The sequence below is a fragment of the Pelophylax lessonae genome (assembly GCF_965119305.1).
Source record: "Pelophylax lessonae genome assembly, chromosome: 11".
In the NCBI taxonomy this organism is placed as follows: Eukaryota; Metazoa; Chordata; class Amphibia; order Anura; family Ranidae; genus Pelophylax; species Pelophylax lessonae.
Genome location: NC_138778.1, coordinates 236,360,764 through 236,388,031, shown reverse-complemented (window position 1 = coordinate 236,388,031; position 27,268 = coordinate 236,360,764). Strand labels below are relative to the sequence as shown.

At 48.8% G+C, this 27,268-nt stretch overlaps 1 protein-coding gene across 1 annotated transcript in view; it reads right to left on the bottom strand.

Annotated features, from left to right (window-relative positions):
• LOC309566510 (cilia- and flagella-associated protein 337-like) overlaps positions 1-26,968 on the bottom strand; it is a 99,522-nt gene extending 72,554 nt beyond the window's left edge. Inside the window, exons 1-2 of the mRNA XM_082271682.1 lie at positions 26,857-26,968; positions 12,649-12,895 (exon numbers count right to left, since the gene is read on the bottom strand). Coding sequence (XP_082127808.1) covers positions 12,649-12,895; positions 26,857-26,954 — 345 coding nt within the window. The 5' untranslated portion in view covers positions 26,955-26,968. The remainder of the gene's footprint in view (positions 1-12,648; positions 12,896-26,856) is intronic.
• Between the last annotated feature and the right edge of the window lie 300 nt (positions 26,969-27,268).

The following is a 27,268-nucleotide window of genomic DNA, read 5'->3' as shown; positions in this document are numbered from 1 at the left end:
GTAAGGAAAGGATACAGGAGGAGAGGGGAGGAGGAGAAGTAAGGAAAGGATACAGGAGGAGAGAGGAGGAGAAGTGACGAAGGAATACAGGAGGAGAGAGGAGGAGAAGTGAGGAAAGAATACAGGAGGCGAGAGGAGGAGGAGAAGTAAGGAAGGAATACAGGAGGAGAGAGGAGGAGGAGAAGTAAGGAAAGGATACAGGAGGAGAGAGGAGGAGGAGAAGTAAGGAAAGGATACAGGAGGAGAGAGGAGGAGGAGAAGTAAGGAAGGAATACAGGAGGAGAGAGGAGGAGGGAGAAGTGAGGAAAGGATACTGGAGGAGAGAGGAGGAGGAGAAGTGAGGAAAGGATACAGGAGGAGAGAGGAGGAGGAGAAGTGAGGAAAGGATACAGGAGGAGAGAGGAGGAGGAGAAGTAAGGAAGGAATACAGAAGGAGAGAGGAGGAGGAAAAGTGAGAAAAGAATACAGGAAGAGAGAGGAGGAGAAGTGAGGAAAGGATACAGGAGGAGAGAGGAGGAGAAGAGAGGAAAGGATACAGGAGGAGAGAGGAGGAGAAGAGAGGAAAGGATAAAGGAGGAGAGAGGAGGAGGAGAAGTGAGGAAAGGATACAGGAGGAGAGAGGAGGAGAAGTGAGGAAAGGATACAGGAGGAGAGAGGAGGAGGAGAAGTGAGGAAAGGATACAGGAGGAGAGAAGAGGAGGAGAAGTAAGGAAAGGATACAGGAGGAGAGAGGAGGAGAAGTGAGGAAGGAATACAGGAGGAGAGAGGAGGAGGAGAAGAGAGGAAATGATACAGGAGGAGAGAGGAGGAGAAGTGAGGAAGGAATACCGGAGTAGAGGAGGAGGAGGAGAAGTGAGGAAAGAATACAGGAGGAGAGAGGAGGAGAAGTGAGGAAGGAATACAGGAGGAGAGAGGAGGAGGAGAAGTGAGGAAAGGATACAGGAGGAGAGAGGAGGAGAAGTGAGGAAAGGATACAGGAGGTGAGAGGAGGAGAAGTGAGGAAAGGATACAGGAGGAGAGAGGAGGAGGAGAAATGAGGAAGGACAACAGGAGGAGAGGAGGAGAAGTGAGGAAAGAATACAGGAGGAGAGAGGAGGAGGAGAAGTGAGGAAAGGATACAGGAGGAGAGAGGAGGAGAAGTGAGGAAAGGATACAGGAGGAGAGAGGAGGAGGAGAAGTGAGGAAAGGATACAGGAGGAGAGAGGAGGAGGAGAAATGAGGAAGGAATACAGGAGGAGAGGAGGAGAAGTGAGGAAAGAATACAGGAGGAGAGAGGAGGAGGAGAAGTGAGGAAAGGATACAGGAGGAGAGAGGAGGAGAAGTGAGGAAAGGATACAGGAGGAGAGAGGAGGAGAAGTGAGGAAAGGATACAGGAGGAGAGAGGAGGAGGAGAAGTGAGGAAAGAATACAGGAGGAGAGAGGAGGAGGAGAATTAAGAAAAGGATACAGGAGGAGAGAGGAGGAGGAGAAGTAAGGAAGGAATACAGTAGGAGAGAGGAGGAGGAGAAATGAGGAAGGAATACAGAAGGAGAGGAGGAGAAGTGAGGAAAGAATACAGGAGGAGAGAGAAGGAGAAGTGAGGAAGGAATACAGGAGGAGAGGAGGAGGAGAAGTGAGGAAAGGATACAGGAGGACAGAGGAGGAGGAGAAGTGAGGAAGGGATACAGGAGGAGAGAGGAGGAGGAGAAGTGAGGAAAGGATACAGGAGGAGAGAGGAGGAGGAGAAGTGAGGAAAGGATACAGGAGGAGAGAGGAGGAGGAGAAGTAAGGAGAGGATACAGGAGGTGAGAGGAGGAGGAGAAGTAAGGAAGGAATACAGGAGGAGAGAGGAGGAGGAGAAGTGAGGAAAGGATACAGGAGGAGAGAGGAGGAGGAGAAGTAAGGAAAGTATACAGGAGGTGAGAGGAGGAGGAGAAGTAAGGAAGAAATACAGGAGGAGAGAGGAGGAGGAGAAGTAAGGAAAGGATACAGGAGGAGAGAGGAGGAGAAGTGAGGAAAGGATACAGGAGGAGAGAGGAGGAGGAGAAGTAAGGAAGGAATACAGGAGGAGAGAGGAGGGGGGAGAAGTAAGGAAAGGATACAGGAGGAGAGAGGAGGAGGAGAAGTAAGGAAAGGATACAGGAGGAGAGAGGAGGAGAAGTGACGAAGGAATACAGGAGGAGAGAGGAGGAGAAGTGAGGAAAGGATACAGGAGGCGAGAGGAGGAGGAGAAGTAAGGAAGGAATACAGGAGGAGAGAGGAGGAGGAGGAGAAGTAAGGAAAGGATACAGGAGGAGAGGAGGAGGAGAAGTAAGGAAAGGATACAGGAGGAGAGAGGAGGAGGAGAAGTAAGGAAGGAATACAGGAGGAGAGAGGAGGAGGAGAAGTGAGGAAAGGATACAGGAGGAGAGAGGAGGAGGAGAAGTAAGGAAGGAATACAGAAGGAGAGAGGAGGAGGAAAAGTGAGAAAAGAATACAGGAGGAGAGAGGAGGAGAAGTGAGGAAAGGATACAGGAGGAGAGAGGAGGAGAAGAGAGGAAAGGATACAGGAGGAGAGAGGAGGAGAAGAGAGGAAAGGATACATGAGGAGAGAGGAGGAGGAGAAGTGAGAAAATAATTCAGGAGGAGAGAGGAGGAGGAGAAGTGAGGAAAGGATACAGGAGGAGAGAGTAGGAGAAGAGAGGAAAGGATACAGGAGGAGAGAGGAGGAGAAGTGAGGAAAGGATACAGGAGGAGAGAGGAGGAGGAGAAGTGAGGAAAGGATACAGGAGGAGAGAGGAGGAGGAGAAGTAAGGAAAGGATACAGGAGGAGAGAGGAGGAGGAGAAGTAAGGAAGGAATACAGGAGGAGAGAGGAGGAGGAGAAGTGAGGAAAGGATACTGGAGGAGAGAGGAGGAGGAGAAGTGAGGAAAGGATACAGGAGGAGAGAGGAGGAGGAGAAGTGAGGAAAGGATACAGGAGGAGAGAGGAGGAGGAGAAGTAAGGAAGGAATACAGAAGGAGAGAGGAGGAGGAAAAGTGAGAAAAGAATACAGGAGGAGAGAGGAGGAGAAGTGAGGAAAGGATACAGGAGGGGAGAGGAGGAGAAGAGAGGAAAGGATACAGGAGGAGAGAGGAGGAGAAGAGAGAAAAGGATACAGGAGGAGAGAGGAGGAGGAGAAGTGAGAAAATAATTCAGGAGGAGAGAGGAGGAGGAGAAGTGAGGAAAGGATACAAGGAGGAGAGAGTAGGAGAAGAGAGGAAAGGATACAGGAGGAGAGAGGAGGAGAAGTGAGGAAAGGATACAGGAGGAGAGAGGAGGAGGAGAAGTGAGGAAAGGATACAGGAGGAGAGAGGAGGAGAAGAAGTGAGGAAAGGATACAGGAGGAGAGAGGAGGAGGAGAAGTGAGGAAAGGATAAAGGAGCAGAGAGGAGGAGGAGAAGTGAGGAAAGGATACAGGAGGAGAGAGGAGGAGGAGAAGTGAGGAAAGGATACAGGAGGAGAGAAGGAGGAGACGTGAGGAAAGGATACAGGAGGAGAGGAGAAGCAAGGAAGGAATACAGGAGGAGAGGAGGAGAAGTGAGGAAAGGATACAGGAGGAGAGGAGGAGGAGAAGTGAGGAAAGAATACAGGAGGAGAGGAGGAGGAGAAGTGAGGAAAGAATACAGGAGGAGAGAGGAGGAGGAGAAGTGAGGAAAGGATACAGGAGGAGAGAGGAGGAGAATTAAGAAAAGGATACAGGAGGAGAGAGGAGGAGGAGAAGTAAGGAAGGAATACAGGAGGAGAGAGGAGGAGGAGAAGTAAGAAAATGATACAGGAGGAGAGAGGAGGAGGAGAAATGAGGAAGGAATACAGGAGGAGAGGAGGAGAAGTGAGGAAAGAATACAGGAGGAGAGAGAAGGAGAAGTGAGGAAGGAATACAGGAGGAGAGGAGGAGGAGAAGTGAGGAAAGGATACAGGAGGACAGAGGAGGAGGAGAAGTGAGGAAAGGATACAGGAGGAGAGAGGAGGAGGAGAAGTGAGGAAAGGATACAGGAGGAGAGAGGAGGAGGAGAAGTGAGGAAAGGATACAGGAGGAGAGAGGAGGAGGAGAAGTAAGGAGAGGATACAGGAGGTGAGAGGAGGAGGAGAAGTAAGGAAGGAATACAGGAGGAGAGAGGAGGAGGAGAAGTGAGGAAAGGATACAGGAGGAGAGAGGAGGAGGAGAAGTAAGGAAAGGATACAGGAGGTGAGAGGAGGAGGAGAAGTAAGGAAGAAATACAGGAGGAGAGAGGAGGAGGAGAAGTAAGGAAAGGATACAGGAGGAGAGAGGAGGAGAAGTGAGGAAAGGATACAGGAGGAGAGAGGAGGAGGAGAAGTAAGGAAGGAATACAGGAGGAGAGAGGAGGGGGAGAAGTAAGGAAAGGATACAGGAGGAGAGAGGAGGAGGAGAAGTAAGGAAAGGATACAGGAGGAGAGAGGAGGAGAAGTGACGAAGGAATACAGGAGGAGAGAGGAGGAGAAGTGAGGAAAGGATACAGGAGGCGAGAGGAGGAGGAGAAGTAAGGAAGGAATACAGGAGGAGAGAGGAGGAGGAGAAGTAAGGAAAGGATACAGGAGGAGAGAGGAGGAGGAGAAGTAAGGAAAGGATACAGGAGGAGAGAGGAGGAGGAGAAGTAAGGAAGGAATACAAGAGGAGAGAGGAGGAGGAGAAGTGAGGAAAGGATACTGGAGGAGAGAGGAGGAGGAGAAGTGAGGAAAGGATACAGGAGGAGAGAGGAGGAGGAGAAGTGAGGAAAGGATACAGGAGGAGAGAGGAGGAGAAGTGAGGAAAGGATACAGGAGGAGAGAGGAGGAGAAGAGAGGAAAGGATACAGGAGGAGAGAGGAGGAGAAGAGAGAAAAGGATACAGGAGGAGAGAGGAGGAGGAGAAGTGAGAAAATAATTCAGGAGGAGAGAGGAGAAGTGAGGAAAGGATACAGGAGGAGAGAGTAGGAGAAGAGAGGAAAGGATACAGGAGGAGAGAGGAGGAGAAGTGAGGAAAGGATACAGGAGGAGAGAGGAGGAGGAGAAGTGAGGAAAGGATACAGGAGGAGAGAGGAGGAGGAGAAGTGAGGAAAGAATACAGGAGGAGAGGAGGAGGAGAAGTGAGGAAAGAATACAGGAGGAGAGAGGAGGAGGAGAAGTGAGGAAAGGATACAGGAGGAGAGAGGAGGAGAAGTGAGGAAAGGATACAGGAGAAGAGAGGAGGAGGAGAAGTGAGGAAAGGATACAGGAGGAGAGAGGAGGAGGAGAAGTGAGGAAAGGATACAGGAGGAGAGAGGAGGAGGAGAAGTGAGAAAGGGATACAGGAGGAGAGAGGAGGAGAAGTGAGGAAAGGATACAGGAGGAGAGAGGAGGAGGAGAAGTGAGGAAAGGATACAGGAGGAGAGAGGAGGAGGAGAAGTGAGGAAAGGATACAGGGGGAGAGAGGAGGAGGAGAAGTGAGAAAAGGATACAGGAGGAGAGAGGAGGAGGAGAAGTGAGGAAAGGATACAGGAGGAGAGAGGAGGAGGAGAAGTGAGGAAAGGATACAGGAGGAGAGAAGGAGGAGACGTGAGGAAAGGATACAGGAGGAGAGGAGAAGCAAGGAAGGAATACAGGAGGAGAGGAGGAGAAGTGAGGAAAGGATACAGGAGGAGAGGAGGAGGAGAAGTGAGGAAAGAATACAGGAGGAGAGGAGGAGAAGTGAGGAAAGGATACAGGAGGAGAGGAGGAGGAGAAGTGAGGAAAGAATACAGGAGGAGAGGAGGAGGAGAAGTGAGGAAAGAATACAGGAGGAGAGAGGAGGAGGAGAAGTGAGGAAAGGATACAGGAGGAGAGAGGAGGAGAAGTGAGGAAAGGATACAGGAGAAGAGAGGAGGAGGAGAAGTGAGGAAAGGATACAGGAGGAGAGAGGAGGAGGAGAAGTGAGGAAAGGATACAGGAGGAGGAGGAGAAGTAAGGAAAGGATACAGGAGGAGAGAGGAGGAGGAGAAGTGAGGAAAGAATACAGGAGGAGAGAGGAGGAGGAGAAGTGAGGAAAGGATACAGGAGGAGAGAGGAGGAGAAGTGAGGAAAGGATACAGGAGAAGAGAGGAGGAGGAGAAGTGAGGAAAGGATACAGGAGGAGAGAGGAGGAGAAGTGAGGAAAGGATACAGGAGGAGAGAGGAGGAGGAAAAGTATGGAAGGAATACAGAAGGAGAGAGGAGGAGGAAAAGTGAGAAAAGAATACAGGAGGAGAGAGGAGGAGAAGAGAGGAACGGATACAGGAGGAGAGAGGAGGAGGAGAAGTGAGAAAAGAATACAGGAGGAGAGAGGAGGAGAAAAGAGGAAAGGATACAGGAGGAGAGAGGAGGAGGAGAAGTGAGGAAAGAATACAGGAGGAGAGAGGAGGAGGAGAAGTGAGGAAAGGATACAGGAGGAGAGAGGAGGAGAAGTGAGGAAAGGATACAGGAGGAGAGAGGAGGAGGAGAAGTAAGGAAGAAATACAGAAGGAGAGAGGAGGAGGAAAAGTGAGAAAAGAATTCAGGAGGAGAGAGGAGGAGGAGAAGTGAGGAAAGGATACAGGAGGAGAGAGGAGGAGAAGAGAGGAAAGGATACAGGAGGAGAGAGGAGGAGAAGTGAGGAAAGGATACAGGAGGAGAGACGGAGGAGGAGAAGTGAGAAAGGGATACAGGAGGAGAGAGGAGGAGAAGTGAGGAAAGGATACAGGAGGAGAGAGGAGGAGGAGAAGTGAGGAAAGGATACAGGAGGAGAGAGGAGGAGGAGAAGTGAGGAAAGGATACAGGAGGAGAGAGGAGGAGGAGAAGTGAGGAAAGGATACAGGAGGAGAGAAGGAGGAGACGTGAGGAAAGGATACAGGAGGAGGAGGAGGAGAAGTGAGGAAAGAATACAGGAGGAGAGAGGAGAAGGAGAAGTGAGGAAAGGATACAGGAGGAGAGAGGAGGAGAAGTGAGGAAAGGATACAGGAGGAGAGAGGAGGAGAAGTGAGGAAAGGATACAGAAGGAGAGAGGAGGAGGAAAAGTGAGAAAAGAATACAGGAGGAGAGAGGAGGAGAAGAGAGGAACGGATACAGGAGGAGAGAGGAGGAGGAGAAGTGAGAAAAGAATACAGGAGGAGAGAGGAGGAGAAAAGAGGAAAGGATACAGGAGGAGAGAGGAGGAGGAGAAGTGAGGAAAGAATACAGGAGGAGAGAGGAGGAGGAGAAGTGAGGAAAGGATACAGGAGGAGAGAGGAGGAGAAGTGAGGAAAGGATACAGGAGAAGAGAGGAGGAGGAGAAGTGAGGAAAGGATACAGGAGGAGAGAGGAGGAGAAGTGAGGAAAGGATACAGGAGGAGAGAGGAGGAGGAGAAGTAAGGAAGGAATACAGAAGGAGAGAGGAGGAGGAAAAGTGAGAAAAGAATACAGGAGGAGAGAGGAGGAGAAGAGAGGAACGGATACAGGAGGAGAGAGGAGGAGGAGAAGAGAGGAAAGGATACAGGAGGAGAGAGGAGGAGGAGAAGTGAAAAAATAATTCAGGAGGAGAGAGGAGGAGGAGAAGTGAGGAAAGGATACAGGAGGAGAGAGGAGGAGAAGGGAGGAAAGGATACAGGAGGAGAGAGGAGGAGAAGTGAGGAAAGGATACAGGAGGAGAGAGGAGGAGGAGAAGTGAGGAAAGGATACAGGAGGAGAGAGGAGGAGGAGAAGTGAGGAAAGGATACAGGAGGAGAGAAGGAGGAGACGTGAGGAAAGGATACAGGAGGAGGAGGAGAAGTGAGGAAAGAATACAGGAGGAGAGAGGAGGAGGAGAAGTAAGGAAAGGATACAGGAGGAGAGAGGAGGAGAAGTGAGGAAAGGATACAGGAGAAGAGAGGAGGAGGAGAAGTAAGGAAGGAATACAGAAGGAGAGAGGAGGAGGAAAAGTGAGAAAAGAATACAGGAGGAGAGAGGAGGAGAAGAGAGGAACGGATACAGGAGGAGAGAGGAGGAGGAGAAGTGAGGAAAGAATACAGGAGGAGAGAGGAGGAGGAGAAGTGAGAAAAGAATACAGGAGGAGAGAGGAGGAGAAGAGAGGAAAGGATACAGGAGAAGAGAGGAGGAGGAGAAAAGAGGAAAGGATACAGGAGGAGAGAGGAGGAGAAGTGAGGAAAGGATACAGGAGGAGAGAGGAGGAGAAGTGAGGAAAGGATACAGGAGAAGAGAGGAGGAGGAGAAGAAGTGAGGAAAGGATACAGGAGGAGAGAGGAGGAGAAGTGAGGAAAGAATACAGGAGGAGAGAGGAGGAGGAGAAGTGAGGAAAGGATACAGGAGGAGAGAGGAGGAGAAGTGAGGAAAGGATACAGGAGAAGAGAGGAGGAGGAGAAGTAAGGAAGGAATACAGAAGGAGAGAGGAGGAGGAAAAGTGAGAAAAGAATACAGGAGGAGAGAGGAGGAGAAGAGAGGAACGGATACAGGAGGAGAGAGGAGGAGGAGAAGTGAGAAAAGAATACAGGAGGAGAGAGGAGGAGAAAAGAGGAAAGGATACAGGAGGAGAGAGGAGGAGGAGAAGTGAGGAAAGAATACAGGAGGAGAGAGGAGGAGGAGAAGTGAGGAAAGGATACAGGAGGAGAGAGGAGGAGAAGTGAGGAAAGGATACAGGAGAAGAGAGGAGGAGGAGAAGTGAGGAAAGGATACAGGAGGAGAGAGGAGGAGGAGAAGTAAGGAAGGAATACAGAAGGAGAGAGGAGGAGGAAAAGTGAGAAAAGAATACAGGAGGAGAGAGGAGGAGAAGAGAGGAACGGATACAGGAGGAGAGAGGAGGAGGAGAAGAGAGGAAAGGATACAGGAGGAGAGAGGAGGAGGAGAAGTGAGAAAATAATTCAGGAGGAGAGAGGAGGAGGAGAAGTGAGGAAAGGATACAGGAGGAGAGAGGAGGAGAAGGGAGGAAAGGATACAGGAGGAGAGAGGAGGAGAAGTGAGGAAAGGATACAGGAGGAGAGAGGAGGAGGAGAAGTGAGGAAAGGATACTGGAGGAGAGAGGAGGAGAAGGGAGGAAAGGATACAGGAGGAGAGAGGAGGAGAAGTGAGGAAAGGATACAGGAGGAGAGAGGAGGAGGAGAAGTGAGGAAAGGATACAGGAGGAGAGAGGAGGAGGAGAAGTGAGGAAAGGATACAGGAGGAGAGAGGAGGAGAAGAAGTGAGGAAAGGATACAGGAGGAGAGAGGAGGAGGAGAAGTGAGGAAAGGATACAGGAGGAGAGAGGAGGAGGAGAAGTGAGGAAAGGATACAGGAGGAGAGAGGAGGAGGAGACGTGAGGAAAGGATACAGGAGGAGGAGGAGAAGTGAGGAAAGAATACAGGAGGAGAGAGGAGGAGGAGAAGTGAGGAAAGGATACAGGAGGAGAGAGGAGGAGAAGTGAGGAAAGGATACAGGAGAAGAGAGGAGGAGGAGAAGTGAGGAAAGGATACAGGAGGAGAGAGGAGGAGGAGAAGTGAGGGAAGGATACAGGAGGAGAGAGGAGGAGGAGAAGTAAGGAAAGGATACAGGAGGTGAGAGGAGGAGAAGAGAGGAAAGGATACAGGAGGAGAGAGGAGGAGAAGTGAGGAAAGGATACAGGAGGAGAGAGGAGGAGGAGAAGTGAGGAAAGAATACAGGAGGAGAGAGGAGGAGGAGAAGTGAGGAAAGGATACAGGAGGAGAGTGGAGGAGGAGAAGTGAGGAAAGGATACAGGAGGAGAGAGGAGGAGAAGAAGTGAGGAAAGGATACAGGAGGAGAGAGGAGGAGAAGAGAGGAAAGGATACAGGAGGAGAGAGGAGGAGAAGTGAGGAAAGGATACAGGAGGAGAGAGGAGGAGGAGAAGTGAGGAAAGAATACAGGAGGAGAGAGGAGGAGGAGAAGTGAGGAAAGGATACAGGAGGAGAGAGGAGGAGAAGTGAGGAAAGGATACAGGAGAAGAGAGGAGGAGGAGAAGTGAGGAAAGGATACAGGAGGAGAGAGGAGGAGAAGTGAGGAAAGGATACAGGAGGAGAGAGGAGGAGGAGAAGTAAGGAAGGAATACAGAAGGAGAGAGGAGGAGGAAAAGTGAGAAAAGAATACAGGAGGAGAGAGTAGGAGAAGAGAGGAACGGATACAGGAGGAGAGAGGAGGAGGAGAAGTGAGAAAAGAATACAGGAGGAGAGAGGAGGAGAAAAGAGGAAAGGATACAGGAGGAGAGAGGAGGAGGAGAAGTGAGGAAAGGATACAGGAGGAGAGAGGAGGAGAAGTGAGGAAAGGATACAGGAGGAGAGAGGAGGAGGAGAAGTGAGAAAAGAATACAGGAGGATAGAGTAGGAGGAGAAGTGAGAAAAGGATACAGGAGGAGAGAGGAGGAGGAGACGTGAGGAAAGGATACAGGAGGAGAGAGGAGGAGGAGAAGTGAGGAAAGGATACAGGAGGAGAGAGGAGGAGAAGTGAGGAAAGGATACAGGAGAAGAGAGGAGGAGGAGAAGTGAGGAAAGGATACAGGAGGAGAGAGGAGGAGGAGAAGTGAGGGAAGGATACAGGAGGAGAGAGGAGGAGGAGAAGTAAGGAAAGGATACAGGAGGTGAGAGGAGGAGAAGAGAGGAAAGGATACAGGAGGAGAGAGGAGGAGAAGTGAGGAAAGGATACAGGAGGAGAGAGGAGGAGGAGAAGTGAGGAAAGAATACAGGAGGAGAGAGGAGGAGGAGAAGTGAGGAAAGGATACAGGAGGAGAGAGGAGGAGGAGAAGTGAGGAAAGGATACAGGAGGAGAGAGGAGGAGAAGAGAGGAAAGGATACAGGAGGAGAGAGGAGGAGAAGTGAGGAAAGGATACAGGAGGAGAGAGGAGGAGGAGAAGTGAGGAAAGAATACAGGAGGAGAGAGGAGGAGGAGAAGTGAGGAAAGGATACAGGAGGAGAGAGGAGGAGGAGAAGTGAGGAAAGGATACAGGAGGAGAGAGGAGGAGAAGTGAGGAAAGGATACAGGAGAAGACAGGAGGAGGAGAAGTGAGGAAAGGATACAGGAGGAGAGAGGAGGAGAAGTGAGGAAAGGATACAGGAGGAGAGAGGAGGAGGAGAAGTAAGGAAGGAATACAGAAGGAGAGAGGAGGAGGAAAAGTGAGAAAAGAATACAGGAGGAGAGAGTAGGAGAAGAGAGGAACGGATACAGGAGGAGAGAGGAGGAGGAGAAGTGAGAAAAGAATACAGGGGGAGAGAGGAGGAGGAGAAGTGAGGAAAGGATACAGGAGGAGAGAGGAGGAGAAGTGAGGAAAGGATACAGGAGGAGAGAGGAGGAGGAGAAGTGAGAAAAGAATACAGGAGGATAGAGTAGGAGGAGAAGTGAGAAAAGGATACAAGAGGAGAGAGGAGGAGGAGAAGTGCGGAAAGGATAAAGGAGGAGAGAGGAGGAGGAGAAGTGAGAAAAGGATACAAGAGGAGAGAAGGAGGAGAAGTGAGGAAAGGATACAAGAGGAGAGAGGAGGAGGAGAAGTGCGGAAAGGATAAAGGAGGAGAGAGGAGGAGGAGAAGTGAGAAAAGGATACAAGAGGAGAGAAGGAGGAGAAGTGAGGAAAGGATACATGAGGAGAGGAGAAGTAAGGAAGGAATACAGGAGGAGAGAGGAGGAAGAGATGTGAGGAAAGGATACAGGAGGAGAGAAGGAGGAGAAGTGAGGAAAGGATACAGGAGGAGAGAGGAGGAGGAGAAGTGAGGAAAGAATACAGGAGGAGAGGAGGAGGAGAAGTGAGGAAAGGATACAGGAGGAGAGAGGAGGAGAAGTGAAGAAAGAATACAGGAGGAGAGAGGAGGAGAGGAGAAGTGAGGAAAGGATACAGGAGGAGGAGAAGTGAGGAAAGGATACAGGAGGAGAGAGGAGGAGGAGAAGTGAGGAAAGGATACAGGAGGAGAGAGGAGGAGGAGAAGTGAGGAAAGAATACAGGAGTAGAGAATGAGGAGGAGAAAGAGGGGGAGGGGAAGGGGGGTAAGAGGTCACATATACTTCCCACACATCGGCCTCCACTTATTCCTGTCCCCCGGAGTCCCCCTAGGTGGCCATTACCTGAGTATAAGGGTCAGCACCACAAAGGTGGACACTGAGGAAGCATCTTACATTCCTGATTGCATGGGGACTCCAAATCCCACACATTACAGTAGATCCACAGCCAGATCCAGCCTCCCCCCATTACAGTGGATCCACAGCCAGATCCAGCCTCCCCAATTACAGTAGATCCACAGCCAGATCTAGCCTCCCCCCATTACAGTGGATCCACAGCCAGATCCAGCCTCCTCCCATTACAGTGGATACAAAGCCAGATCCAGCCTTCCTCCATTACAGTAGATCCACAGTCAGATCCAGCCTCCCTCCATTACAGTGGATCCAAAGCCAGATCCAACCTCCCCAATTACAGTGGATCCAAAGCCAGATCCAGCCTCCCCAATTACAGTGGATCCACAGCCAGATCCAGCCTCCTCAATTACAGTAGATCGACAGTCAGATCCAGCCTCCTCCCATTACAGTGGATCCAAAGCCAGATCCAGCCTTCCTCCATTACAGTAGATCCACAGTCAGATCCAGCCTCCCTCCATTACAGCAGATCCACAGTCAGATCCAGCCTCCTCCCATTACAGTGGATCCAAAGCCAGATTCAGCCTCCCTCCATTACAGTAGATCCACAGCCAGATCCAGCCTCTAGTACCAATCTATAAAAGGAAGATAGGTGGGGATTCTTCATACCTTGTTAAAGAGAAGCTCCATGCTGTCATCCCAGAACTGTGACCCAAATAGGTCAGACAGAACCTTCTGAAACTCTTTCAGGGTCATGTTCCCGACCCGCTGAGGGCCCAGCACAGCGTTCCTCCTTCCCCCGGTCTCTTCAGCCTTCTCTTCATGCGGATTGTGATTGGCAAAAATTTCTTCTAACAGCAGCAAGTCATCCAAACGGAACTTCTCCTCCAGCCGCAGGTTTTTATTTCGATCAAAGCTGGATCGGCAGAAAGATTTAGAAATTTAGCTGATAGAACCAGAAGACGGACCATACAGAAAGGATCAGACTAATCCCCACTGTTCCCTTCACTAATTGTAATCCCTACAAAAAGACAATCCTCTCCACCTGTAGACAATCCGTTCCATACAGAATACAAGTCGCCTTCATCCATAACCCATTGTGTAAGGATTGTGTGTCCTCACTTACTTAAAGGCAATTGGACCAGCTTTGAAACAATGGGGCCAATCCGCCATCGATGGATCGGAGATAGGAGAGGAGAGTGTGACGGTTCCAACTGGAGGGAACTAGGAGCTTTCTACCCACTGATTATACCCATAGAGGAGGCTTGGGATTTTGTCTTCTTCTCCTGGTCAGAGAATGGTGAAGATTTCAGTTCAGTCTCTGATCCCATGAAGAAAACAGATCATTCTCTAATGATGGACAACCATGTGATGAACGCCGAGGCTTGGATTACTTCCCTGAATAAGAACAATAAACCTTCCCTTCTGGAGTGGATAGAAATATGTAATATTATACCTATACGGGGTAATGGTCAGAGGGAATATGGTGGCCCGCCTGCAGACTGGATTGGAGAAGCTCCTTCGCTTGGGACAGAAATATTTATCAACAACATCCCTCAAGAGATCTATGAGGATAAATGAATTCCAACTTTTCAGACCCCTGGAACAGTGTATGAGCTTTGTCTAATGATGACTTGTCTGGTGGACAGATTACACTAGTGAAAGCTGGTTAATGAGATTTGGACAGCCCTGATTAGCTTACTGTTTATGTCAGCTGCCCATTAGATGTACTAATAATATTACTGTTTACAATTTGCATTGTTTAGGATAATGTGATCAAGCTCTTACCTGTGTGGTATATATTTTATCTGAGTTTACAATAAAGTCAGTCACAGGCAGGACAAGGGTCGGACGGGCACACAGAGATGGTCCCTTAAAAGGAAGCCTGTAATTAGGATCCGCAATACCCTCTGGGTCCTCTCCTTATCCTTATTGCCTACTTGGGAGTACTACCTAGATAACTACCTGCCTGCATAATATATAAATCCCATGACAAGGGTCAAATATATTATTTTATTAATAGCAGTAGATGGTCTAATGAAAGCTAATACTAACAGTATATTGGGGCACTATACATATACGTTGTTATAGTGTGTGCATCATATTTAGACGCACAGGCACCCCAACGCTTTATGCATATATATACCCTATAAATACATGCATATATTATTATACCATCACTGCTAACTGATATATTCCCCGTATTTGCTACACTACCTGAGCCTACCGATGGAATCTCCGTCCGCTCTATGGTCCTGCACTTAGTGGAACACTAGCTGGTTCTTTGGTCGCCCAAGCCCTGAAGAAGCAAAACCAAGCGAAACGCGTTGGCTGCACAGGGACCAATTCCATCTTCTCTTGTTGAGACCCACCACTTGGTTATCCAATTTGTGTTCTTAATTTTATGTTATGTTACATGTTATGTTGTATGTATGTCTTTAGAGCATGTTGGTACATGCCTTTTTATGTGAACAGAAATGTATAAATAAATATGTGTTTTAATTAACTTACTGTGTTGCATCATATTTTGATCATCTCATTAGGGCCCTCAAAACCCCTGAGAGAAATCTTTTTTTCTCTCCTAATTTTTCTATAAAGTCAGTTTCAGTTTGCACCCAGGCTAGTGTCGTATAGTTTTTGGATGCACGGCTATAATACTTGGTTCCCGAGTGGAGGATCAGGGCCAGATTAACGTAGGGGCTATTGGAGCTGCAGCTCCAGGCCCCTACCTTTTATATAGGCCCCGGGTTGGCCATATTCACTGTGACCGCTCTTCTGTCACTTGTAAACACAGAAGTCTGGCTTCTATGCTCGCTTCCCCAGGCAGCACCCTCAGAACCTCCCCACACAGCGCGAAGGCCGGACAAGGAGGGACAGTTGCCGATGCATGGATGTGTTTATGGGCTTCAGAGACAGCATCCCATGTTGAATTAGGCATGCATGGCTGCACCCTTCCTCCTCTGGGTGCATGCCAAGGCACGGCCCTTAAGGCCCTTCAAAATCCTCAGCACCAAGCCCATGATGCTCTTAATCCGGCCCTGTGGAGGATGCTGTATCTTGTATTATGGATGGAGTGCCTCTGGAGAGGTAAGATTTAGTTAGGGGAGACCTTCCAGCCTTGGAAAGTAATCCTTCCTCATGGCTCAATGAGGCTACAGAGGTGGTGATTGGAGGACAACAAGTTTTGGGAAGTATTCTGGGGACCTACAAGTCTAGAAATCATTTCTTGTGTGGCACTACCCCCAAAGGAGCTGCTTGAATTTGACATTGCCTGGCTCTACAGTAGTAGTGAAGGCGGTGTGTACAGTGGTTCAGCCATTTTTAGTTATCTTAGTTTTAAAGAAGTCAGTTAAGTGTTAAAATAATTAGCTAATACTGCTGTAATAATGTTTGAGACTTTTGCCCACGCTAGAATTCTTGATAGATAAGGGTCCCGTACTGTTGTGTAACCAGTCTGGGTCAGACTGACCAAGGTATTAACCACTTAGGCCCCAGGCCTATTTCGGACACTTTTGGTTTACAAGTTAAAATCAGTATTTTTTCCTAAAAAAAACTACTAGAACCCCCAAACATTATATATATTTTTTATAGCAAAGACTCTGGAGAATAAAATGTCGGTCATTGCAATATTTTTTGTCCTGCGGTATTTGCGCAGCGGTCTTTAAAACACAATTTGTTTGGAAAAAAAATTAAGAAAAATCACATTTCACTGCATTTAAAAAATGCTAAACAGTAAAGTTAGCCCATTTTTTTTGTATATTGTGAGAGATGATGTCACGACGAGTAAATAGATACCCAACATGTTACGGTTTAAAATTGCGCCCCCCCCCCGTGGGATGGCGACAAACTACGGTCAGTAGAGATCTCAATAGGCGACGATTTACATTTTTTAAACGGTCACCAGTTTAGAGTTAGAGTGCATCTCTTTTTTTTTTAAATTATTGCTCACGCTCTGGCGATCGCGGCAATACCTCACATGTGTGGTTTGAACAGCGATTTCATTCGTTGCTCGACTTCCGTATACGTTTTCTTTTGTGCGCGAGCTAACGGTGACGGGTGCAGCTAAATCTATTTTTTTTTTTCTTTCCTATTTATTTTATTATTTTTTTAACTTTATTACAGGTTTTAAAAAAAAAAAAAAATCTGATCACTTTTATTGCTGTCACAAGTGAACATCCCTTGTGACACCAATATGCAGTGACAGGTACTCTTTATGGAGGGATCGGGGGGAATGTGACAGTAATAGCAGTGACAGGTACTCTTTATGGAGGGATCGGGGGGAATGTGACAGTAATAGGCAGTGACAGGTACTCTTTATGGAGGGATCGGGGGGAATGTGACAGTAATAGACAGTGACAGGTACTCTTTATGGAGGGATCGGGGGGAATGTGACAGTAATAGGCAGTGACAGGTACTCTTTATGGAGGGATCGGGGGGGAATGTGACAGTAATAGGAGTGACAGGTACTCTTTATGGAGGGATCGGGGGGAATGTGACAGTAATAGGAGTGACAGGTACTCTTTATGGAGGGATTGGGGGGAATGTGACAGTAATAGGAGTGACAGGTACTCTTTATGGAGGGATCGGGGGGAATGTGACAGTAATAGGAGTGACAGGTACTCTTTATGGAGGGATCGGGGGGAATGTGACAGTAATAGGAGTGACAGGTACTCTTTATGGAGGGATCGGGGGGGAATGTGACAGTAATAGCAGTGACAGGTACTCTTTATGGAGGGATCGGGGGGGAATGTGACAGTAATAGGAGTGACAGGTACTCTTTATGGAGGGATCGGGGGGAATGTGACAGTAATAGGAGTGACAGGTACTCTTTATGGAGGGATTGGGGGGAATGTGACAGTAATAGGAGTGACAGGTACTCTTTATGGAGGGATCGGGGGGGAATGTGACAGTAATAGGAGTGACAGGTACTCTTTATGGAGGGATCGGGGGGAATGTGACAGTAATAGGAGTGACAGGTACTCTTTATGGAGGGATCGGGAGGAATGTGATAGTAATAGCAGTGACAGGTACTCTTTATGTAGGGATTGGGGGGAATGTGACAGTAATAGGAGTGACAGGTACTCTTTATGGAGGGATCGGGGGGAATGTGACAGTAATAGCAGTGACAGGTACTCTTTATGGAGGGATCGGGGGGAATGTGACAGTAATAGCAGTGACAGGTACTCTTTATGGAGGGATCGGGGGGGAATGTGACAATAATAGGCAGTGACAGGTACTCTTTATGGAGGGATCGGGGAGGAATGTGACAGTAATAGGAGTGACAGGTACTCTTTATGGAGGGATCGGGGGGAATGTGACAGTAATAGGAGTGACAGGTACACTTTATGGAGGGATCGGGGGGAATGTGACAGTAATAGGAGTGACAGGTACTCTTTATGGAGGGATCGGGGGGAATGTGACAGTAATAGGAGTGACAGGTACTCTTTATGGGGGGATCGGGGGGAATGTGACAGTAATAGGAGTGACAGGTACTCTTTATGGAGGGATTGGGGGGAATGTGACAGTAATAGGCAGTGACAGGTACTCTTTATGGAGGGATTGGGGGGAATGTGACAGTAATAGCAGTGACAGGTACTCTTTATGGAGGGATCGGGGGGAATGTGACAATAATAGGCAGTGACAGGTACTCTTTATGGAGGGATCGGGGGGAATGTGACAGTAATAGCAGTGACAGGTACTCTTTATGGAGGGATCGGGGGGAAAGTGACAGTAATAGGAGTGACGGGTATTCTTTATGGAGGGATCGGGGGGAATGTGACAGTAATAGGCAGTGACAGGTACTCTTTATGGAGGGATCGGGGGGAATGTGACAGTAATAGCAGTGACAGGTACTCTTTATGGAGGGATCGGGGGAATGTGACAGTAATAGGAGTGACAGGTACTCTTTATGGAGGGATCGGGGGGAATGTGACAGTAATAGGCAGTGACAGGTACTCTTTATGGAGGGATCGGGAGGAATGTGACAGTAATAGGAGTGACAGGTACTCTTTATGGAGGGATCGGGGGGAATGTGACAGTAATAGGAGTGACAGGTACTCTTTATGGAGGGATCGGGGGGAATGTGACAGTAATAGGAGTGACAGGTACTCTTTATGGAGGGATCGGGGGGAATGTGACAGTAATAGGCAGTGACAGGTACTCTTTATGGAGGGATCGGGGGGAATGTGACAGTAATAGGAGTGACAGGTACTCTTTATGGAGGGATCGGGGGGAATGTGACAGTAATAGGAGTGACAGGTACTCTTTATGGAGGGATCGGGGGGAATGTGACAGTAATAGGAGTGACAGGTACTCTTTATGGAGGGATCGGGGGGAATGTGACAGTAATAGGCAGTGACAGGTACTCTTTATGGAGGGATCGGGGGGAATGTGACAGTAATAGGAGTGACAGGTACTCTTTATGGAGGGATCGGGGGGAATGTGACAGTAATAGGCAGTGACAGGTACTCTTTATGGAGGGATCGGGGGGAATGTGACAGTAATAGGAGTGACAGGTACTCTTTATGGAGGGATCGGGGGGAATGTGACAGTAATAGGAGTGACAGGTACTCTTTATGGAGGGATTGGGGGGAATGTGACAGTAATAGGAGTGACAGGTACTCTTTATGGAGGGATCAGGGGGAATGTGACAGTAATAGCAGTGACAGGTACTCTTTATGAAGGGATCGGGGGGAATGTGACAGTAATAGGAGTGACAGGTACTCTTTATGGAGGGATCGGGGGGAATGTGACAGTAATAGGAGTGACAGGTACTCTTTATGGAGGGATCGGGGGGAATGTGACAGTAATAGGAGTGACAGGTACTCTTTATGGAGGGATCGGGGGGGAATGTGACAGTAATAGGAGTGACAGGTACTCTTTATGGAGGGATCAGGGGGAATGTGACAGTAATAGCAGTGACAGGTACTCTTTATGAAGGGATCGGGGGGAATGTGACAGTAATAGGAGTGACAGGTACTCTTTATGGAGGGATCGGGGGGAATGTGACAGTAATAGGAGTGACAGGTACTCTTTATGGAGGGATCGGGGGGAATGTGACAGTAATAGGAGTGACAGGTACTCTTTATGGAGGGATCGGGGGGGAATGTGACAGTAATAGCAGTGACAGGTACTCTTTATGGAGGGATCGGGAGGGAATGTGACAGTAATAGGAGTGACAGGTACTCTTTATGGAGGGATCGGGGGGAATGTGACAGTAATAGGAGTGACAGGTACTCTTTATGGAGGGATTGGGGGGAATGTGACAGTAATAGGAGTGACAGGTACTCTTTATGGAGGGATCGGGGGGGAATGTGACAGTAATAGGAGTGACAGGTACTCTTTATGGAGGGATCGGGGGGAATGTGACAGTAATAGGAGTGACAGGTACTCTTTATGGAGGGATCGGGAGGAATGTGATAGTAATAGCAGTGACAGGTACTCTTTATGTAGGGATTGGGGGGAATGTGACAGTAATAGGAGTGACAGGTACTCTTTATGGAGGGATCGGGGGGAATGTGACAGTAATAGCAGTGACAGGTACTCTTTATGGAGGGATCGGGGGGAATGTGACAGTAATAGCAGTGACAGGTACTCTTTATGGAGGGATCGGGGGGAATGTGACAGTAATAGGAGTGACAGGTACTCTTTATGGAGGGATCGGGGGGAATGTGACAATAATAGGCAGTGACAGGTACTCTTTATGGAGGGATCGGGGGGAATGTGACAGTAATAGGAGTGACAGGTACTCTTTATGGAGGGATCGGGGGGAATGTGACAGTAATAGGAGTGACAGGTACTCTTTATGGGGGGATCGGGGGGAATGTGACAGTAATAGGAGTGACAGGTACTCTTTATGGAGGGATTGGGGGGAATGTGACAGTAATAGGCAGTGACAGGTACTCTTTATGGAGGGATTGGGGGGAATGTGACAGTAATAGCAGTGACAGGTACTCTTTATGGAGGGATCGGGGGGAATGTGACAATAATAGGCAGTGACAGGTACTCTTTATGGAGGGATCGGGGGGAATGTGACAGTAATAGCAGTGACAGGTACTCTTTATGGAGGGATCGGGGGGAATGTGACAGTAATAGCAGTGACAGGTACTCTTTATGGAGGGATCGGGGGGAATGTGACAGTAATAGGCAGTGACAGGTACTCTTTATGGAGGGATCGGGGGGAATGTGACAGTAATAGGAGTGACAGGTACTCTTTATGGAGGGATCGGGGGGAATGTGACAGTAATAGGCAGTGACAGGTACTCTTTATGGAGGGATCGGGGGGAATGTGACAGTAATAGGCAGTGACAGGTACTCTTTATGGAGGGATCGGGGGGAATGTGACAGTAATAGGAGTGACAGGTACTCTTTATGGAGGGATCGGGGGGGAATGTGACAGTAATAGGAGTGACAGGTACTCTTTATGGAGGGATCGGGGGGAATGTGACAGTAATAGGCAGTGACAGGTACTCTTTATGGAGGGATCGGGGGGAATGTGACAGTAATAGCAGTGACAGGTACTCTTTATGGAGGGATCGGGGGGAATGTGACAGTAATAGGAGTGACAGGTACTCTTTATGGAGGGATCGGGGGGGGATGTGACAGTAATAGGAGTGACAGGTACTCTTTATGGAGGGATCGGGGGGAATGTGACAGTAATAGGAGTGACAGGTACTCTTTATGGAGGGATCGGGAGGAATGTGACAGTAATAGGAGTGACAGGTACTCTTTATGGAGGGATCGGGGGGAATGTGACAGTAATAGGAGTGACAGGTACTCTTTATGGAGGGATCGGGGGGGAATGTGACAGTAATAGGAGTGACAGGTACTCTTTATGGAGGGATCGGGGGGAATGTGACAGTAATAGGAGTGACAGGTACTCTTTATGGAGGGATCGGGGGGAATGTGACAGTAATAGGAGTGACAGGTACTCTTTATGGAGGGATCGGGGGGGAATGTGACAGTAATAGGAGTGACAGGTACTCTTTATGGAGGGATCAGGGGGAATGTGACAGTAATAGCAGTGACAGGTACTCTTTATGAAGGGATCGGGGGGAATGTGACAGTAATAGGAGTGACAGGTACTCTTTATGGAGGGATCGGGGGGAATGTGACAGTAATAGGAGTGACAGGTACTCTTTATGGAGGGATCGGGGGGAATGTGACAGTAATAGGAGTGACAGGTACTCTTTATGGAGGGATCGGGGGGGAATGTGACAGTAATAGCAGTGACAGGTACTCTTTATGGAGGGATCGGGAGGGAATGTGACAGTAATAGGAGTGACAGGTACTCTTTATGGAGGGATCGGGGGGAATGTGACAGTAATAGGAGTGACAGGTACTCTTTATGGAGGGATCGGGGGGAATGTGACAGTAATAGGAGTGACAGGTACTCTTTATGGAGGGATCGGGAGGAATGTGATAGTAATAGCAGTGACAGGTACTCTTTATGTAGGGATTGGGGGGAATGTGACAGTAATAGGAGTGACAGGTACTCTTTATGGAGGGATCGGGGGGAATGTGACAGTAATAGCAGTGACAGGTACTCTTTATGGAGGGATCGGGGGAATGTGACAGTAATAGCAGTGACAGGTACTCTTTATGGAGGGATCGGGAGGAATGTGACAGTAATAGGCAGTGACAGGTACTCTTTATGGAGGGATCGGGGGGAATGTGACAGTAATAGGAGTGACAGGTACTCTTTATGGAGGGATCGGGGGGAATGTGACAGTAATAGGAGTGACAGGTACTCTTTATGGAGGGATCGGGGGGAATGTGACAATAATAGGCAGTGACAGGTACTCTTTATGGAGGGATCGGGGGGGAATGTGACAGTAATAGGAGTGACAGGTACTCTTTATGGAGGGATCGGGGGGATGTGACAGTAATAGGAGTGACAGGTACTCTTTATGGAGGGATCGGGGGGATGTGACAGTAATAGGAGTGACAGGTACTCTTTATGGAGGGATCGGGGGGAATGTGACAGTAATAGGAGTGACAGGTACACTTTATGGAGGGATCGGGGGGAATGTGACAGTAATAGGAGTGACAGGTACTCTTTATGGAGGGATCGGGGGGAATGTGACAGTAATAGGAGTGACAGGTACTCTTTATGGGGGGATCGGGGGGAATGTGACAGTAATAGGAGTGACAGGTACTCTTTATGGAGGGATTGGGGGGAATGTGACAGTAATAGGCAGTGACAGGTACTCTTTATGGAGGGATCGGGGGGAATGTGACAGTAATAGCAGTGACAGGTACTCTTTATGGAGGGATCGGGGGGAATGTGACAGTAATAGGAGTGACAGGTACTCTTTATGGAGGGATCGGGGGGAATGTGACAATAATAGGCAGTGACAGGTACTCTTTATGGAGGGATCGGGGGAATGTGACAGTAATAGGAGTGACAGGTACACTTTATGGAGGGATCGGGGGGAATGTGACAGTAATAGGAGTGACAGGTACTCTTTATGGAGGGATCGGGGGGAATGTGACAGTAATAGGAGTGACAGGTACTCTTTATGGGGGGATCGGGGGGAATGTGACAGTAATAGGAGTGACAGGTACTCTTTATGGAGGGATTGGGGGGAATGTGACAGTAATAGGCAGTGACAGGTACTCTTTATGGAGGGATTGGGGGGAATGTGACAGTAATAGCAGTGACAGGTACTCTTTATGGAGGGATCGGGGGGAATGTGACAATAATAGGCAGTGACAGGTACTCTTTATGGAGGGATCGGGGGGAATGTGACAGTAATAGCAGTGACAGGTACTCTTTATGGAGGGATCGGGGGGAATGTGACAATAATAGGCAGTGACAGGTACTCTTTATGGAGGGATCGGGGGATGTGACAGTAATAGGAGTGACAGGTACTCTTTATGGAGGGATCGGGGGAATGTGACAGTAATAGCAGTGACAGGTACTCTTTATGGAGGGATCGGGGGGAATGTGACAGTAATAGCAGTGACAGGTACTCTTTATGGAGGGATCGGGGGGAATGTGACAGTAATAGCAGTGACAGGTACTCTTTATGGAGGGATCGGGGGGAATGTGACAGTAATAGGAGTGACAGGTACTCTTTATGGAGGGATCGGGGGGAATGTGACAATAATAGGCAGTGACAGGTACTCTTTATGGAGGGATCGGGGGGAATGTGACAGTAATAGCAGTGACAGGTACTCTTTATGGAGGGATCGGGGGGAATGTGACAGTAATAGCAGTGACAGGTACTCTTTATGGAGGGATCGGGGGGAATGTGACAATAATAGGCAGTGACAGGTACTCTTTATGGAGGGATCGGGGGGAATGTGACAGTAATAGCAGTGACAGGTACTCTTTATGGAGGGATCGGGGGGAATGTGACAGTAATAGCAGTGACAGGTACTCTTTATGGAGGGATCGGGGGGAATGTGACAGTAATAGGCAGTGACAGGTACTCTTTATGGAGGGATCGGGGGGAATGTGACAGTAATAGGAGTGACAGGTACTCTTTATGGAGGGATCGGGGGGAATGTGACAGTAATAGGAGTGACAGGTACTCTTTATGGAGGGATCGGGGGGAATGTGACAGTAATAGCAGTGACAGGTACTCTTTATGGAGGGATCGGGGGGAATGTGACAGTAATAGCAGTGACAGGTACTCTTTATGGAGGGATCGGGGGGAATGTGACAGTAATAGGAGTGACAGGTACTCTTTATGGAGGGATCGGGGGGAATGTGACAATAATAGGCAGTGACAGGTACTCTTTATGGAGGGATCGGGGGGAATGTGACAGTAATAGGAGTGACAGGTACACTTTATGGAGGGATCGGGGGGAATGTGACAGTAATAGGAGTGACAGGTACTCTTTATGGAGGGATCGGGGGGAATGTGACAGTAATAGGAGTGACAGGTACTCTTTATGGGGGGATCGGGGGGAATGTGACAGTAATAGGAGTGACAGGTACTCTTTATGGAGGGATTGGGGGGAATGTGACAGTAATAGCAGTGACAGGTACTCTTTATGGAGGGATCGGGGGGAATGTGACAGTAATAGGAGTGACAGGTACTCTTTATGGAGGGATCGGGGGGAATGTGACAATAATAGGCAGTGACAGGTACTCTTTATGGAGGGATCGGGGGGAATGTGACAGTAATAGGAGTGACAGGTACACTTTATGGAGGGATCGGGGGGAATGTGACAGTAATAGGAGTGACAGGTACTCTTTATGGAGGGATCGGGGGGAATGTGACAGTAATAGGAGTGACAGGTACTCTTTATGGGGGGATCGGGGGGAATGTGACAGTAATAGGAGTGACAGGTACTCTTTATGGAGGGATTGGGGGGAATGTGACAGTAATAGGCAGTGACAGGTACTCTTTATGGAGGGATTGGGGGGAATGTGACAGTAATAGCAGTGACAGGTACTCTTTATGGAGGGATCGGGGGGAATGTGACAATAATAGGCAGTGACAGGTACTCTTTATGGAGGGATCGGGGGGAATGTGACAGTAATAGCAGTGACAGGTACTCTTTATGGAGGGATCGGGGGGAATGTGACAGTAATAGCAGTGACAGGTACTCTTTATGGAGGGATCGGGGGGAATGTGACAGTAATAGGCAGTGACAGGTACTCTTTATGGAGGGATCGGGGGGAATGTGACAGTAATAGGAGTGACAGGTACTCTTTATGGAGGGATCGGGGGGAATGTGACAGTAATAGGAGTGACAGGTACTCTTTATGGAGGGATCGGGGGGAATGTGACAGTAATAGGAGTGACAGGTACTCTTTATGGAGGGATCGGGGGGAATGTGACAGTAATAGGAGTGACAGGTACTCTTTATGGAGGGATCGGGGGGGAATGTGACAGTAATAGGAGTGACAGGTACTCTTTATGGAGGGATCGGGGGGAATGTGACAGTAATAGGCAGTGACAGGTACTCTTTATGGAGGGATCGGGGGGAATGTGACAGTAATAGCAGTGACAGGTACTCTTTATGGAGGGATCGGGGGGGAATGTGACAGTAATAGGAGTGACAGGTACTCTTTATGGAGGGATCGGGGGGAATGTGACAGTAATAGGAGTGACAGGTACTCTTTATGGAGGGATCGGGGGGGAATGTGACAGTAATAGGAGTGACAGGTACTCTTTATGGAGGGATCGGGGGGAATGTGACAGTAATAGGAGTGACAGGTACTCTTTATGGAGGGATCGGGGGGGGATGTGACAGTAATAGGAGTGACAGGTACTCTTTATGGAGGGATCGGGGGGAATGTGACAGTAATAGCAGTGACAGGTACTCTTTATGGAGGGATCGGGGGAATGTGACAGTAATAGGAGTGACAGGTACTCTTTATGGAGGGATCGGGGGGGAATGTGACAGTAATAGGAGTGACAGGTACTCTTTATGGAGGGATCGGGGGAATGTGACAGTAATAGGAGTGACAGGTACTCTTTATGGAGGGATCGGGGGGAATGTGACAGTAATAGCAGTGACAGGTACTCTTTATGGAGGGATCGGGAGGAATGTGACAGTAATAGGAGTGACAGGTACTCTTTATGGAGGGATCGGGAGGAATGTGACAGTAATAGGCAGTGACAGGTACTCTTTATGGAGGGATCGGGGGAATGTGACAGTAATAGGAGTGACAGGTACTCTTTATGGAGGGATCGGGGGGGAATGTGACAGTAATAGGAGTGACAGGTACTCTTTATGGAGGGATCGGGGGAATGTGACAGTAATAGGAGTGACAGGTACTCTTTATGGAGGGATCAGGGGGAATGTGACAGTAATAGGAGTGACAGGTACTCTTTATGGAGGGATCGGGGGGAATGTGACAGTAATAGCAGTGACAGGTACTCTTTATGGAGGGATCGGGGGGAATGTGACAGTAATAGGAGTGACAGGTACTCTTTATGGAGGGATCGGGGGGAATGTGACAGTAATAGGCAGTGACAGGTACTCTTTATGGAGGGATCGGGGGGAATGTGACAGTAATAGGAGTGACAGGTACTCTTTATGGAGGGATCGGGGGGAATGTGACAGTAATAGGAGTGACAGGTACTCTTTATGGAGGGATCGGGGGAATGTGATAATAATAGCAGTGACAGGTACTCTTTATGGAGGGATCGAGGGTCTAAAAGACGTAAAAAGACCCCTTCACTACACTTTCATGTATGCAAAACACCGAAAACTGCATTTTTGCATACAGTCGTTTTTTAAATCTGCCGCCTTTTGCAGCAGAGTAATCCGGAAGTGACGTCATGGACGCCGCCTCCGGGTTACGTCATCGGAGACCCGATCAAAGCCGTTTCCGGCTTAGATCGGGACTCCATCCAGCCAGCGGATGCGCCGGCTGGGTGCTCGGGTCTCCCAGTGGGACGGGAGGCCCGGGCAAAGTCACGGAAGGCGGCGGGAGGGGGGGGGGGGTAATGATCGGTCGTTACCGACGGAAAGCCGGCCGTCGGCTCTAAACCACGGTATCGGGATGGTGCCTCTAGCTAGAGGCATCATCCCGGTATAACCCCGCAAAGTCTGCCGACGTAAATATACGTCACTTTGCGGTAAGTGGTTAACATACGCAGATAATGACCTTGTGGGACAGTCTATTAGACGCTTTTGAGATGACTTGCAATTTCCATGTGTTCTAATGTGAGTATTTTCCTATATAAACTATGAGCAAATAAACATTTATCAGGTCATTCTGAAGGAACCATTATGCAGTCTGTGTCGTGGGTTTAATCAGTTTGACCTCAAGGCCTGCAGAGATCAGAGGTCAGCCGGGTCGAGTCCGCAAAGTCTACCACTTGGAGGGGTCAACGCCAACAAGTAGTGTGAAGGAAAAGCTCTGAAGTTAGAAGTCAGTAAATACCCCTCCTCCAGTCAGGAGATTACCATGTAATGGAGCTGGGCACTTCCTCCTCATATATCCGGAGATCTCTCCTCTCACAGGTCAGTACAGACGGGTCAGTTCTGGAGAACCTGAAGTTCATCCTGGCCTGTCTGGTGTTCGGCTCTGGTGTGGACGGACATATATCCCGGCTGTGTTCTGACCGGTCAGTCTGCAGGATGGTTCACACACATTTACTGGTGAATAAATAACAGACTGGATGGAGTCGGGATTATCTGCTCACTGACCAAGAAAACCAAAACTCTCTCCTAGAAACCCTTCATCCCGAACACTGGAGGACAGTGTGTGTCTACATGCAGTGCCTTGAAAAAGTATTCACACCCCTTGAAATTTTCCGCATTTTCTCATGTTACAACCAAAACCGTAAATGTATTTTATTGGGATTTTATGTGATAG